The sequence below is a fragment of the Apodemus sylvaticus genome, unplaced genomic scaffold, assembly GCF_947179515.1.
Source record: "Apodemus sylvaticus unplaced genomic scaffold, mApoSyl1.1 scaffold_378, whole genome shotgun sequence".
In the NCBI taxonomy this organism is placed as follows: domain Eukaryota; kingdom Metazoa; phylum Chordata; class Mammalia; order Rodentia; family Muridae; genus Apodemus; species Apodemus sylvaticus.
The window spans coordinates 35,271-50,844 of NW_026263255.1; the positions used below are offsets into that span (position 1 = coordinate 35,271).

General features: G+C 41.0%; 1 protein-coding gene across 1 annotated transcript in view; it reads right to left on the reverse strand.

Moving 5' to 3' along the window:
- Nucleotides 1-15,574, reverse strand: part of LOC127676148 (SH3 domain-containing kinase-binding protein 1-like) — a gene marked incomplete at its 5' end in the record, with an annotated part of 56,235 nt that overhangs the window by 30,120 nt on the left and 10,541 nt on the right. The window contains one exon of the mRNA XM_052172114.1: nucleotides 10,923-11,017. Coding sequence (XP_052028074.1) covers nucleotides 10,923-11,017 — 95 coding nt within the window. The remainder of the gene's footprint in view (nucleotides 1-10,922; nucleotides 11,018-15,574) is intronic.

Below are 15,574 nucleotides of genomic sequence, written 5' to 3' on the forward strand. Positions count from 1 at the left end.
ACTCATGCCAACACCATTGTTTGAAAATATTTAAAATTTAAAAAGTGTTTGTGTGCGTGCGTGTGTGTGTGTGTGTGTGTGTGTGTGTCTGTGTATACAGCATGCCACTACATAAATGTGGAAGTCAGAGAACCTCAAGAGCTGGTTGTCTCCTTCCATCATGTGGGTCCCAGGGATCAAACTCAGGCTGTTAAACTCAGAGGCAAGTGCCTTTATCCATTGAGCCACCTTTCTAGACCAAGATTTAAACTCTTAAAAGTATCTTTTCATTTCTGTTGAAAATTAATTAGCTGGATTTTTATGGGTCTATTTCCAGATACTCTTTTTCAGGGATCAGCAAATTACAGCCTATGGGCCAAAAGCTAAGAAAAGCTAAGAATAGTTTTTACATTTTTAAATATGTTTTTCTTTTAAAAGAAGAATACATTTTCAAGGAATGTGAAAATTACATGATATTCAAATTTAAATGTCCATAAAGTATTATTGGAACTCAACCAAATGCACTCATTTACCTCTATGGCTGCTTTTTCTCTACAATGTCAGAGTAGCAGTTGCTGAAGAGACTGTGTGGCCCACAAAGTCTAAAAATACTTGCTTTCTGGTCTTTTACAGAAGTTAGCCAAGCCCTCGTCTAGGACAGGAGGATCCTTGTAAGAATCCATGCAGGATCCCAGGGGTTCTCTAAATGCCAATATCAGAAATACCAAAAGGGTAGAAGCTTTAAATAGAACCTTGAAAGCCCTGAGGAGAGCAGAAAGGAATACATTGAATCGCCAGCTACTCTTTCTACCTAGGGCTCCAAACATAAAAGTCTTAAGTAAAACTCGCCTTAAAATGATAAATTTTACTTCACTCTACAGTTAACTATAAAATGAGGAAACCATGAGTGTAAAAAGTATTTATTTTAATGACTTTTTACTTAAATATCTCCATGAGTCATATACTAAGAAAAAAATATTTGCAGTATGAAAAAAATGACAAGTTAATGGCATGCATATAGAGTATTTTCTAAAAATCAATTGGAAATGATGCATAAAGATTTCAAGCTCAGTAATAATTTTAGAGTGCCAAATTAGCAGAGGTTAAAAGATATTAGCAGAGAACAAAAAGAATGGTAATATCCAGGGATGACAAGGATTAGGAAACATTTGCACATACTCCTATGGGGAGACTAAATTAGCACCATAGCTTAAATGCCTTCAAAATACACTGATGCAGCATTACATTTAGCAATTTATCATCAAGGAATAATAGCTGCTAACATTTATATAGCAGTTACTATTGGCCAGGCTTTCTAAGTGCTTTGCCTATTGTATTAGTCTGTTTTGTACTGATATAATAGAATGCCTGACACTGGATAAATGACAAAGAACAGATTTAATTCTTACAGGCAAGACTGAAGGGCCGGCATCTTGCAGTGTTATCCTAGGGTAGAAGACTGGAAGGCAAGAAAGGATGGGCAAGAGAAAGGGAGGGGAGTCTGAATTCATCCTTTTATCAGGAATCTATTGGGGCAATAAGGAATCCATTTCCACAATAAGGGCATTAGCATAAGCCTGAGGCAGGGACCTCATACCCTAATCATTTCTTTTAAGTCCCTTCTCTCAGCCAGGCTGGGAGTGGTGACACCTGTAATCCCAGCACTCTTGAAAGGCAGAGGCAGGTGGATTTCTGAGTTTGAGGCCAGCCTGGTCTACAGAGTGAGTTCCAGGACAGCCAGGGCTATACAGAGAAACCCTGTCTCGAAAAAAACCAAAAAACAAACAAACAAACAAAAAGTCCCTTCTCTCAATCATTGCATCAGAAATTAAGTTTTGAATGCAGGAACTTTGTAGGATATATTCAAATCGCAGCACTCACTTTAATTCATTTTCTCTTTGCAACACCGGGAGGTAGGGGGTTTTATTGTCCATGATTTACAGATGTAGAAACTGAGGCAAGAAGAAATGAGCAGCTTACCTAAGGTTGTATTTCTCTAGGAGAATGTGGCAGGGATAAGGGCAACAAAATGGCTCAGTGGGCTCAGTAGATAAAGGAACTTGCTGTCTAGCTTGATGATTTGGATTGTATTCCTGGAACCCACAGGGTAGAAAGAAATGACTCCTGCAAACTGTCCTCTGACCGCCACACTCACACTGAGGCAGACCCATGCCTCCCATATACCAATAATAAATAAATGCAATTTATTTATGTATTTACTTATTTATTTTAATAAATGCAATTTTAAAAGTTAAGAAAGTGATGAGAATTATTATAGCTTCACCTAGAAAGATAGGGGCACAGTATGCAAGATCAGTTCTTACTCTCGCAGAGTACTACAGTTCAGTTTCCAGCACCAAATCAGGCAGAGCACAAGTACCTGTAACTCCTACTCCAGAAGTTCTAACATCCTTTCTGCCTTCCATGGGTGCATGTGCATACACATAAGGAAATACATTTTAAAACAGAAATAGACAATGGAAGTGTTCCATGATGTTATTGCAATTTACGATTAGCACATTGGAGCGTGGCAATCAGATTGAACAAATAATTAGAGGTCTTTTCAGACAGTTTCATATAAGTAGTGAAGACGTATGAACCTGGGAATTTGTGTCATCCATAAACTCATTTAGTCACTATAGAAAGAAAGGAACTATATTAAGAGCTACCCTAATTTTGGGGGTAGCACGGTTTCTTGACTATCAGTAAATCAAAAAGACTATTTCCCCCTCCACACCTTAAATTTTCATCGCATTTAAAATTCTGTCTGAAGGGGTTCATACACAAGCAGAGTGAAGAAGAGTTTCTATGAAATGCATCTCGAGACTCATGATCCTCTTATCTATCCCAGTACCCTATTCACTTTTATGAGGAAGAGAGATAGCAACAAGCAACATTCCTTTGAGTTTTTAATGCTCTGAGGGATATATGCATTGTGACTTACGTCTCAGGGAAGGGCATATGCAGTCTAACAAGATGGGTCATATGTAAGGAAAAATATTCTATGATATAAACAAATCATTTGCTGAACACTGACGCTTTTCAAATGTGTGCAAAACCAGATGATTCCAGACCTGCACCTAACTTCCTCGTTCCCTCATAAAGCATGTCCTTCTAATGGTGCTGCCAGCATGTCATCTTCTTCAGGGTGACACCTGCTAATTTACTCCTCACCCACGGACCCTCCTTTAATCCTAGCATTTTAGCTCTTCTAAAAGCCTCAGCAATTCTGAGAGAAAGGGTCAAGGCCAGCAATCTATTTAGTTGAGTGGCTTTTTATACCAAACTAAAGATCAGATCCCCGGGACTACTTACATCTGTCAAAGCAACCTTGCTTCTTGTAGAAAGCAAGGGGGCCTTAAAAACATCTTCCCTGCACATAGACATTTCAGTTAATTAATGGGCTAATGAAAAGAGATGGAGGAAGGGGGAAACTAGGCATTAAGCATTAAAACATTAGAGCATGTCATCATTGAAGGACTCAGAAAGATCAAGCCCTGAGTCTTTCTTTATTGTCATAGTAACAGCAAACAGAGAGCTACAACCCCCATACCTAGAAGAATGCCACCCAAATACACTCTATTTGGGAAGAAAGCAGAAGACAGCAAATGGAGAGTGTGCTTGACACACAGAAAGAACTGACATTAGGGAGTGTGGGTGTGGTACAGTTGGTAGAGTGCTGGCCTAACATTCACAAGGGCCTCCGTTTCATCCTCAGTGCCATGTAAAGCAAGCGTGATGTTACAGGCTTATAGTCCCAGCATTTGGGAGGTAGTAAAAGAAGCATCAAAGTCAACCTTGCCTACATAATGAATTTGATGTGAGCCTAGGCTACATGAGACCCTGTCTTAAAAAAAATCTCATAACTAGCACTGGATGTTATATTTGCTAGCCTCTGGAATCTAGTAGGGGCACTGTTACAGTGTTAGAAGATAACTCAATTCTGTGTGTGTGTGTGTCTCTCTCCCTGTTTCTGTCTCTGTTTCTGTCTCTGTCTCTGTCTCTGTCTCTCTCTCTCTGTGTGTGTGTGTGTGTGTGTATGTGTGTATCCTATCTGTGTTTTAGAAGAGCCTATAGTTGTGTGTGTGTGTGTGTGTGTGTGTGTGTGTGTGTGTGTGAAGTTTCTATAGTAATAGGCTTCCATATGTCTTTTTAAAAAAGGCCTTTGGCATTATTTATCCATAGGTGTAGAAGTTAGGCCTGGTTCTTACTCCCAGCCCAGGCTCCCAGAAATAAGACTCAGACTCAAAATATATTTAGAAATGTCTTGGTCACATAGCTAGGCTCTTCTCTGACCAGATCATAACTTTCTATAGCCTATTTATTCTAATCTATTTTCTGCCACATGGCTGGTTGCCTGAGCTCAGGTACCATGCATCCATCCCATCACTTCTTCTTGGGTGAATTTCCCCATGCCTGGTATTATCTCAGAATCCTTTCTGCCTCCTGGACGTCCTATTTCCTGACTAAGCCATAAACCATCAGATTTGTTATTGACAGGTGCCACATTCATACAACACACAAGATATTCTCTCCACAATAAGGGAAACTACATACCACAGCCCCCTTCCCAAGGCTTAGAGATCTTCGTGAAAAAGGGGATGGAAGGAGTGCAAGATCCCAAGGTGGTGGATGGCTCTAAGGAAACACTGTTTTGGACACAGCATGGCAGCTGTGCACATGAACTCAAAGCAGCAGCAATAGCATGTACAAAGCCTGTGTAATCCCCAGCCAGACCAAATAGCAGCAAAGAGGAGTTTCATGCATAATCACCCCTTCCCCAAGCTGTGGGACTACTAGCAGTTGTCAGCTACTAGAAGAGGGAGAGGAAGTTTTCTCTGAGAGTGTAGATCTTGCTATGTCTCTCTAGTAAACGGCCATATATGCAAGAAGATTTAGATAGTACAAAATTAGCATTGAGGGACTTTAGAACATGGCACAAATGGAAGGGAGGTGAATTACAGAAGGGTTGGAGTAAATGCGATCAAAACATGTTGAATTAAACTCTCAAAGAATGAATAAAAATATCTTCTAAATAATTGACATTAGCCCTGGCTGGCTCTTCCTTTCTTTTTGACTGGCTAGCTGGAGACATTCTTATATATCAGAAACATGGCAATATCATGGTAAAAGACTGTTGTTCTGATTAGTAATCATACTACTATTAATTAAAAGGGGAACTCCAGATGCTAGCTCTGGCTATTAAGCCACACTGGCTGCTTCTCAGTGAGTGGATTATAGTTATCCCTGGGACTGGATGGGCTGTACTTACCACAAACATCTGACAACCCCACAGGAAATAAACTGTGTCCAGAGTTACCACCCAGTCTGGCCCCCATATCCCAAGATCATTTGACAGGGAGTCAGAAGACTCTGTCCCAATTCTTCTGGTGTCTTGCTGGGGAGGTTTTTGAAAGAACCATTTCTACACATTGGGTCTTTGTTCTTCTGTGCTCTGGAAAGGACACTCATCATCCTACGTGACTCCTGTGCCTGCTGTGAGGATGAGGCAAGATGCTTTCTTTTGGCTAGACCCCTGAGGAGAAAAGAATAGGGCCGAGGAGTCTGAACTTTTGCTAATGGCTTCCCAGGATCCTGCACTGAGAGGCTGTGGCCCAGCAGGCACATCTAGAGAGTATTAAATGTTCGAGCAAACATGGTCTGAGAAAGAAGGGAGACATGGAGACATATTAAAGTAGTAATGAAAGAAGCTGGGTAGTTAGCATTTAATTCTGACTCTAACTTCACAGTATGCTGAGCTCCAAAGAGTTGGAACTAGGAAAAAAGCAAACCTCCCAGTTGGGAAGTTGTGCTCCCTCCCCTTTGTAACCCTATCACCTAGTATAGCTTCTAGCACATTGCAAATCTATTTCATTAAATGAATTAATGAATGAGGGTGTAAAGGGAAGAAGATAGTGTATAAATTAATTAAATTGGCTAAATAAAATAAATATATTAAAATTACCGTCACTGAGCATCAGAAGATAATCCTGATGATCCAAGGAAGCACTGTACCCTTCTGCAGGTAGCAGTACCCACAGCCACCTCTATGTAGTTCCATGGCTCTCCCTTCCTCTTTAAGGCATATCCTGGGCTTTTTTCTATGGACATCAATGTCATTTCACATCATCTGTCTCTATCCCCTTCCTGTCATCCCTGCCACTTTGGCCAATAGCACTGAATTCCTAACCACTGATTTTGATATTTTCAAATAGATTTCTAAGAATGAAGAAGAGTGCATGGCAGGGAAACTGGTTATCCATGAAAGTTGTTTTATGAGCATCATTTTCAAAGGGGTTAGTAGGAAACACTTCCTCCTAGATTCAGGAAGGGGCAGAGGTATTGAGAACATAATCATTGTTCTAGTAGGGTCTACTCTGTCGGCACAGGCTCCAGTAGCAGCTACCTTTGCTATGTAGCCATAAACGTATTCTCTAGAGCTGCCCTTAGCCCTTTTCCAGGGAGCTTCTCCAGGTAGAAACCCAGGGTTGGCTGGGTGTTGTGAGACATGCCTGTAAACCTAGCACTCTAGCAACAGATGGAGGCAGGAATCAGGAATTCAACACCAGCCTCAGCTGCATAGTGAGTTTAAGGTGCCACAAGAGACTCTGCCTCTAAATTTTTTTTTATTCGATATATTTTTTATTTACATTTCAAATGATTTCCCCTTTTCTAGCCCCCCACTCCCCGAAAGGGGGTGACACATATCTTTAATTCTAACACTCGGGAGACAGAGGCAGGCTGATCTCTGAGAGTTGGAGGCCAGTCTGGTCTTCATAGTAAGTTTCAGGACAGCCAGGACTGCTACACAGAGAGACCATGTAGATAGATAGACAGACAGACAGACAGACAGACAGACAGACAGATAGATAGATAGATAGATAGATAGATAGAGGATTTTAAAAAGGAAAAAGAAAATGAAAACCAGAAACCACACCCAGAGGCTCTAACCCTTCCTGAACACATTCTAAACATCAATCAGAAAATGGGATGGAGGCGGTAGAACCACAGATGCAGGAGCTATTTTTAAGGGAATAGAAAAAAAAAGCCTAAACACAGGTGTGTTCTGCACAAGTAGAAATGTTCCCAAATCCACAAGCCTTCTTTCTAAATAAACTAAAACCAAACCTGGTTGCCACATCTCATCCTAGTATTCAGGGGCACACAAATAGTTCAGGTCTTTGCACTCTATTTCAGGAACCACAGAGGGCTCCCAGACACCCACTAAAGGTGTCTGATTCCTTTTCTAGAAAGCCATGCAAATGATAATCTAGAGCTGAAAACGAGGTCCGGGCCTTTTCTGTGACTCCTTCCATGGCGCAGCAAGCAGGGCAGAGGAAATCACCTTGGCTGACAGCAAAAGGAACCATCCGCAGAAGTGGGGACAGTGGAGACTGAAATAGCAAATGGAACTGACATGTTGAGAGTAACACTTCAGATCTTTGACCTCAACTCACAGATACAATAAATAGGCACATCAAAATGGCGTATTTAGCCATTTGTGATGAACCTATTCAGTTTATGATAGCTTATAATCATTGAAATGAATTTCTGGGTGACTCATCAACTTAAAAGAAGAGATAAGAATTTATAATGTCAGCAGTTTTTTTATAGGCACAGAATCCATTTTTTTCCCTACTTTCAGCAGACAAAAAAAGTGTGGTGTATATTCTTTCTAAATTCTTGCTGAAACTTCCCCACTATGAATTCTTAACTATTGCAGATGGAGTTTTAAAACCACCTTTACCTACTTAATGTCACCAGTATTCATCCTTAACAGCAAACCCAGAGCCTGCAGTTCCTTTTGCTGAAGTTTGAGAAGAAAAAGCCAGAATGGAAGTTGACAATAGCTAAGATTATGGTTACCATAGACAGATTCAATCCTGAGAGACAGGCTTCATGTCCAACGTTTTAATGACTAGTCACACTAGGCCTATGACATCAGATTTAAGGCCCTTGCTTTACAGCCAAGGAAACTGAGGCTCGGAGAGGTCAAGTCACATGTCCAATGAGACATAACCAGAACCTGCGATGTTGGGAGTCAAACCTTAGTTTCTCTGAGCTAGAAGCCTATATGACTCAATATCTTACCATTTTGAGGTCAAGATTGGCAGAAATTTTATGACAACAAAAATAACATCAGTATCAGGAGAGGATAGTTAGAGACCTGTTTTCTCAGAAGATCATATAAAATAATAATACAAACGAGATGATCAAACACAAAATGATCTTGGCTAAGCAGCAAGCTCAAAATGTACTCTATCAGTGAGAGTCAAGACAGCCTCTGATATTAGCTATCAAGACGGCAACACACAAGTACACTCATGTCCAAACACACACTAAAGAAAGAAATGCTTTTTAAAAGAGAAAACAATTAAGTAGGTAGTCAGAGGCCATCTCCACACGAAAATACATGCCCAAGGTCAGTCGCATGAGGGCATAGTAGTAAGATGGGAACAAATGGTACCAAAGTTAATGTACCAAAGCAAAATGGCTGAGGGAAGAAGTGTCATGTCTCCAGACTGGATTTTGCCATAAAAGAGAAAAAAAGCCATTGAAGACTTTGGTTGGTCCAGAGGTCACAAATGAAGTGTTGTTATGCAGTATCAAAAAGAAAGTGCTGGGATGCTAAGGATGGGTGGTAGAGCTAGAGAAGGCGCCCCTCCATTCTTTACCATCTCTGGGCATTTCTCAGGAGCTGAGGAGGTAGCCCAGGCTGTTTATCAGGACAATAAACAAGCCTAGGCTCACTTACATACTCAGGAAGTGAGTCTGAAGAGAGTTTGGAGGGAAACTTAGAAACAAAGTGCCCAAATAGTATTTATATTCTTAGCTTGGAGTACAAATGTGCAATGGAGGAGCTGGCAGCATCACATTATATTAACAAACCACATCCAAGTTCATTAACTTTTGAAACCAGAGAAATGGGGTGCAGCCCTCAGAGGACAGTCACCTGTTCATGGTTACCTACTAAAAGACTGGTACTGGTAGCAGTTGTTATTCAGATCAAGCTCTCCCTTACCCAAATCAGATTCCATTTATGAGACTGAATCATAGGCTGAAACACTCAGGACAGAATGTACACCATTGGTGAGGCCTGGAGGATAGAGTCTTAAAGTGAAAATCACCATCTTCAGGTAAAAGAGAAACCAAAGTGGTATTCCCTTTGCCCAAACCATCATAAATGTTATTAACGCACTGGGTTTTCAATTAAGAGGCTTCCCCTCCCTCTAAAACCAAAACAGAAATACAGTGAGTCCATTCCCTCCCGCAAAGAATGGCAGTTACTTAATGCCTTGATTCTCTGTCGGTATAAGGGAAAGTGCTCTATTCCTTTCCCTGCATGACTAAAACCAATTATCAGTGCTAATTATTAAAGTATTTGCATTATGCTTCACGCCCATTTAACAACTTGCTTATCCCATTTGTTTGGTTACAGGACTGATTAAAAATAGGAAATGCACTATGGAGAAGAGAGCCACCTCCTTAGGAGAGGTGGTGGTAAGAGATGGAGCTGCCTCTTGCAGCGAGGAGCAAAGAGGGCATTGGTCCCTGGCTCGCCTTGCCTCCTGCCACATTCAGCACCAAACAGACTTACACTGAACTAAGTTAGGGAGAGGATAGCTCATAGGTTTCCTAGAAGGGGCAATAATTTATTATTCCAGAAAGGTGTTTGCCTAGCTGTCGTGTTGTTCTGCATACGACATACAGACTACACTGTCCATGAGAAAGTCAATGTTCTCCCTAAAACAGAAACAAACAAATAAAACAATAAAAAACCAATAATCACTAGATGGTTGAAAAGCTTCTAAATATCTGGAGCTCTGGGACACTTCTTTCACTGGCATCTAGGGGTAGCAATAGGCGACACCACAGCAGTCCCCTCTCCTCTTCTTAACAGCCACAGGGTCTTTCCCGATTCCAACTCTCTGTTCCCTTTCCCAACCCCCTGCATCATGCATCCTTTAGACTGGCAATGCCTCCCTGCCACCAGAGCTCAGGTGACTGTGGCAATCTCTATCCCGTGTGGAGAGAATAACTAATGCATTTCCAGCTACTCACCTGGATTAAAAAACAAAACAAAACAAAACTACTTTCTACATCTTGAAGACTGCCTGGCTTCTCATTGTACTCAACCCTCATAAAATCCCCGCACTTCAGAGAAAAGCACTGTTTGTTCTAGGAACCACTTGACTAATATGACTTTTAGCTACCAGTGTGGTGAGTAGCGCTGCATGAAAGGAAAAACAGTGTGCGGTCAAGACCTTAGCAAACTGCTTTGCTTCACAGAGATTTTACAGCTCTCTGGGTTTTTACAAGAGTCTGGCTGCAATGATAATGAAATCATCCAACCTTTATAGCCCAAACAAGACAAGCAGAATTCCCCCAGGCACTCTGTCTGTCTTTGATCTGAATAGCAAACATTTTTTAAGAGTTTGCTGCTTGGGAGGCATGACCAGCCTTTTAAGAGGCCCTCCTTGAGTCCCTGATGACACAGGCCATTCAGCCTGGCCACTGTAGAAGGCAGAACCCACAGTTAAATAAGCTGCCTTCTGGGTCATTCCTTCCAGGATAGGCTCTGCTTCAGGGTCTTGTAGATGTGCAGCTGGCCCTGAGTGAGGTACACAGAGGTCTACTGGAGTCTCAAGTAGGTTTATTTGCCAGGACTTTACCTGAATAAAAGGAAAGATGCAAAAATTTCCCACAAGTTCAAGACCATAAAACTGAGTGTTAAAAGGTCTAAAACAAGCCAGGCATGATGGTCAACGTCTATGATCTTAGCACTTGGGAGGTAAAGCAAAAGGATAGAAAGTTCAAAACTAGCTTGGGCTGTATAACAAGACTCACAAAACAAAATAAAAGGGCTAAAATGAAAGCATATAGTATATACACACTACAAAGCACTTGACAATTTAGAAGGTAGGAGAAAACTTTTTGTTTACCTTATTGATGAGAGTCACTATATCTCCTTCCTTGATTGTCAATTCGTCATCATTCTGTGCCTCATATGGAAATATTACTTTGCAGTAATCCTTGGCTGTAAGAAGAAGAGAAAATACAAACCTTTAAGGTATTTCATCTAATGAGCTGACCCAGTTGAAGGAACTCCCTGCCACATTAACCTCAAGAAAAAGGTATGTGCAACAGTATATGATGACTGTATAAGGGACCATCCTCCAAAAGAGACCTAGGAGTGCTTATAGTGGGCTCATGCATATTTATCTCTGCATTTTACCCTCATAGATAATAGAACACCATGCAGGCCATGGGATTATTTGCTTTTCTCAGATAGAAAGGCAAAAGATTTTTCTTTATCTTGAAAAAGGAAATACGAACTATCTGATATTTTCTGAAGCAGCCAACAAATACTACCAAAACATTTTTTTCTTTTATTCTTTTCTCCATTCCTTCTGGTTCCTCCCCCACCTCCCCTCTCCTCCAGACCAACTCCTCCTACATTTCCCTTCAAATAAAAAAGTTTCCCAGGGATCTCACCAAACATGGCTTAACAAAATACAAGACAACTAGGCACATACCCTCATATCAAAGGTGGATGAGGTAACCCAGTAGGAGGAAAAGGGTCTCAATACCAGGCAAGAGTCAGAGACATCCCTCCCCTCACTACCACAGTCGGAAGTCCCATAAGAACACCAAGCTACACAGTTATACAGTGTATGCAAATGACCTAGCTCAGAACTATACAGGGCCATGAAAAGTGCCAAAATGATTTTATGCACCTCTGTGTGGGATGGGAGGGCTTACTTATGGCCTCTGTGTAAACACACGTGCTCACTAATGGGGCTTTTTATAAGCAAGAGAACATATCAGTGAAGAAAGAAAAAGTACTTTGACCATTCAAAAATCAATCTAAGTATTACTGAGTAGGTAGTAATGATTTTAAATTAGCTCTATCAAAAAGCATCAGGTAAGAAGCTAGTGAAACATTTTCTAATGGATTTGGGAACTGAAGACTGGGCAAACCAAGTTTCCCTGACTTAGGACAGAAGGTAGAAAGAAAAACTCAAGGAAATTAGTATCTCCTAGAACAGACATTTACTATATTCTCCAGCAGAGTCCAAAGTCTCATGGTTCTCTTTGAATATTCTCAGATGTTTCCTAAGACTTAGGCTCTTTCCTGCATCTAGATCATAACCTACAACTCTACGCCTAAGTGTCAATTAAATTGTCCCTAGTCTATTTTATACATCTCTCTTTAATTAGAATAGCAAAACTTTCCCAAGCTCAAATAAGTTAGATGTTCTAATGGGAGGGAAAAAGTAAAACATCTTTAAATTGGATAATGACAATTCTTCACCAATTTTCCAATTGACTGTGCTAGTGAAATATGACTTCCCAACCTCAAAACTTCAAACATGAACACACAATATTATTGAAGAACTGTCCTGCAAAATCCCAACTCTATGGAAATCATAGACATTTTTTGAAAGAATATCAGTTACTCGTGACCAACAAAGAAAGAGCACACCATGTTTTTCTGTCTTTCAATGAAAAGGTTAATAAAATGCCACCACCACGGTGGATTAACTTCCCAGTAGCCATTCCCAGCCCTTCATATACTACTTGACAGAATACCCATTTGCTCAGGTTTATTTTGCCAGAAAAGTAATGTTAATCTTCCATCCAGGTACTAATGAGGACCAACCCTGCTTAGCTTCTGAGATCAGGCATATTCAAAATGGCATGGCTAGATTATGTTATCTTACTACCCTTTGTTGCTGACTTGTTTAGGGGCAAGACACAATCTTCTAGTCAATGAAATCTATAAAAGGAAATATTAGAGATAGCGCTGCGAGATTCTGTTGTCTAGAAATGTAAGGCAAAGAGTTGCCTGCCTTTGATCATTTTGTTTTGTTTGCAATGCTATAGATAGAACACAGAGCCTGGGGTATGCTAGTTGAAGACTCTACCACTGGGACAAATCTACCTGCTATCTTGATGCTTCTTTTATTTATTTTTTTATTTTTTATTAGATATATTCTTCATTTACATTTCAAATGTTGTCCCCTTTCCTGGTCACCCCCCCAAATCCTATAAGCCATTTGTTCTCTCCCTGTTCCCCAATCAACCCTCTCCCACTTCCCTGTCCTGGTATTCCTCTATACTGAGGCATCGAGCCTTTCCAGGACCAAGGGCCTCTCCTCCCTTTGATGTCCAACAAGGCCATCCTCTGCTGCCTATGTGTCTGGAGCCATGGGTAACTCCATGTGTACTCTTCGGTTGATAGTTTTGTCCCTAGGAGCTCTGGGAGTACTGGGTGACTCATATTGTTGTTCCTCCTGTGGCACTGCAAATCCCTTCAGCTCCTTGGGTCCTTTCTCTAGCTCCTCCATTGGGGACCCTGTGCTGGCTGAGAGTGTCCCCCTCTGTATTTGTCATGCAGAGCCTCCCAGGGGACAGATATATCTGGCTCTGGTCACCAAGTACTTGTGGGCATCAGTAATACTTTTTGGGTTTTGTAACTGTATATGGATCCCTAAGAGGGGCAGTCTCTGGCTGGTCTTTCTTCCTTCTCCTTTGGCATTATTTGATATGTTAATTGTGTCTTGGGCATTCCAAGCCTCTGGGCTAATACCCACTTATCAGTGAGTGCATACCATGGATGTAAGACCCACTCTATGAGATGGAACCCATATGACACTGATAAAGTAGTCAAGAACATAGACTAGATAGTTCCTGGGCACTAGGGGAAAACCACGTATTTTTGTTCTAAAATGACTCCTAATGGCATACAGGTATATCCATGGATCAGTGTCTCATTCAACCTTCATCCAAATAGCCTTTTCTTGCAGCATAAAGTTATTAACACAGAGACCCACAATAAGACAATGTACAGAGAGCAAGAGACTCGGGAGCATTCAGTCTTAAATGGGTCTTTTTCAAACGCCTCCTCTCAAGGCTCAAGGATCTGTGCAGAGGAGGAGGTAGGAATATTGTAAGAGACAAAGGTGGTGGATGACTGCAAGGAAATACTGTCTGACAAACACAATAGAACCTCTGCACATATAAACTCACAGAGACTGTGACAGCAAGTACAGGACATGCACAGGTTCAAGCTGTCAAGGGTCCCAGCACTGAGGGGGGGAAAGTAGACATGGGGTCCCACGCCTAACCAAGAAGCAATTTGCAAGTGATATCCACTGGCAAAGGAAAAATCAGTTTTCTTCAATGACATAACATTGTGTATATCAATCACATTGTAGGGCAAGTCATATGTCCAGGAGTAGTTGGCCAATGTAAAACAGACTCCATGATATTTTTGTTTTGATTTTTTAAAAGATTTGTTTATTTATTATATGTAAGTACACTGTAACTGTCTTCAGACACACCAGAAGAGGGTGTCAGATCTCAGTACGGATAGCTATGAGCCACCATGTGGGTGTTGGGATTTGAACTCAGGACCTTTGGAAGAACAGTCAGTGCTCTTAACGGCTGAGCCATCTCTCCAGCCCCTTTTGTTTTAATTTTAACAAGAGAAAGGACATGAAGTTGGATGGGCAGGGAGATGGGAAGGAAGTGGGAGAAGTTGGGAGAAGAGAAAGAATAGGACTGTGGTGGTTTGGTTCCCATAGAATTACGTGTTGAAATGTTTGGTCCCAAGAGAGTGGCACTAGTAGAAGGTGTGGCCTTGTAGGAGGAAATGTGTCACTGTGGGGGAGCTTTGAGGTCATATATATGCTCAAGCGATGGCTAGTGTGGCAGTTTCCTCTTGATTGCCTATGTGTATTCCCAGACCTGACAGAATTCTTGCATATTTCTTGATGATCACTGAGTGATGCCTAAGAAGTAGTGGAACCCTCAAGGGACAGAAAGTAGTAGAAGATTCTGGGTCAAGAAGTCAGGACACTTGGAACTGGGCTCAGTCCCAGCTGGATTTTTGTGGACTGCATGACCTAAGACAGCATCCAACTACATGACAAGTGCCATAAGGTATAAAATCAGAAACCAACCAAGGAGCAGAGAGGTTGTTAGTTTAGGTATCTTCAGCAGAACATCTTAAGCACATTTAAGTGTATTCAAAATCTTTAAACAACTCAAAACAATGCTATTCTTTTATTATTTATTTATTTTTGAAACTTTCATTGACTTTAACAATTTCATACATGCATTATGTGCATTCAGATTACTACACATATAACCACTCCCTTAATCTTGTTACCACACCTACTATCCCCCCAACCCCATACAATTCCTCATCCAATACCCAGGATTTTACCATTTTGTTGTATTTTTTTTTTGAGACCTATAGAGTTTAACCAGAGGATTATGATTTTTTCTTTTTCTTTCTTTTTACTTTTTTATTCGATATTTTATTTATTTATATTTCAAATGTCATTCCCTTTCCCAGTTTCCCTTTCAGAAACCCCCTATCCCATCCACCCTCCTCCTGCTTCTATGAGGGTACCCCCCACCCATATACCCATCAACTCTCAACTCCCCACCCTGGCATTATCCTACACTGGTGAATTGAGCCTTCACAGGACCAAGGGCTTCTCTTCCCACTGATACCAGACAAGGCCATCCTCTGATATATATGTGGCTGAAGTCATAGATCCCTCCATGTGTACTCTTTGGT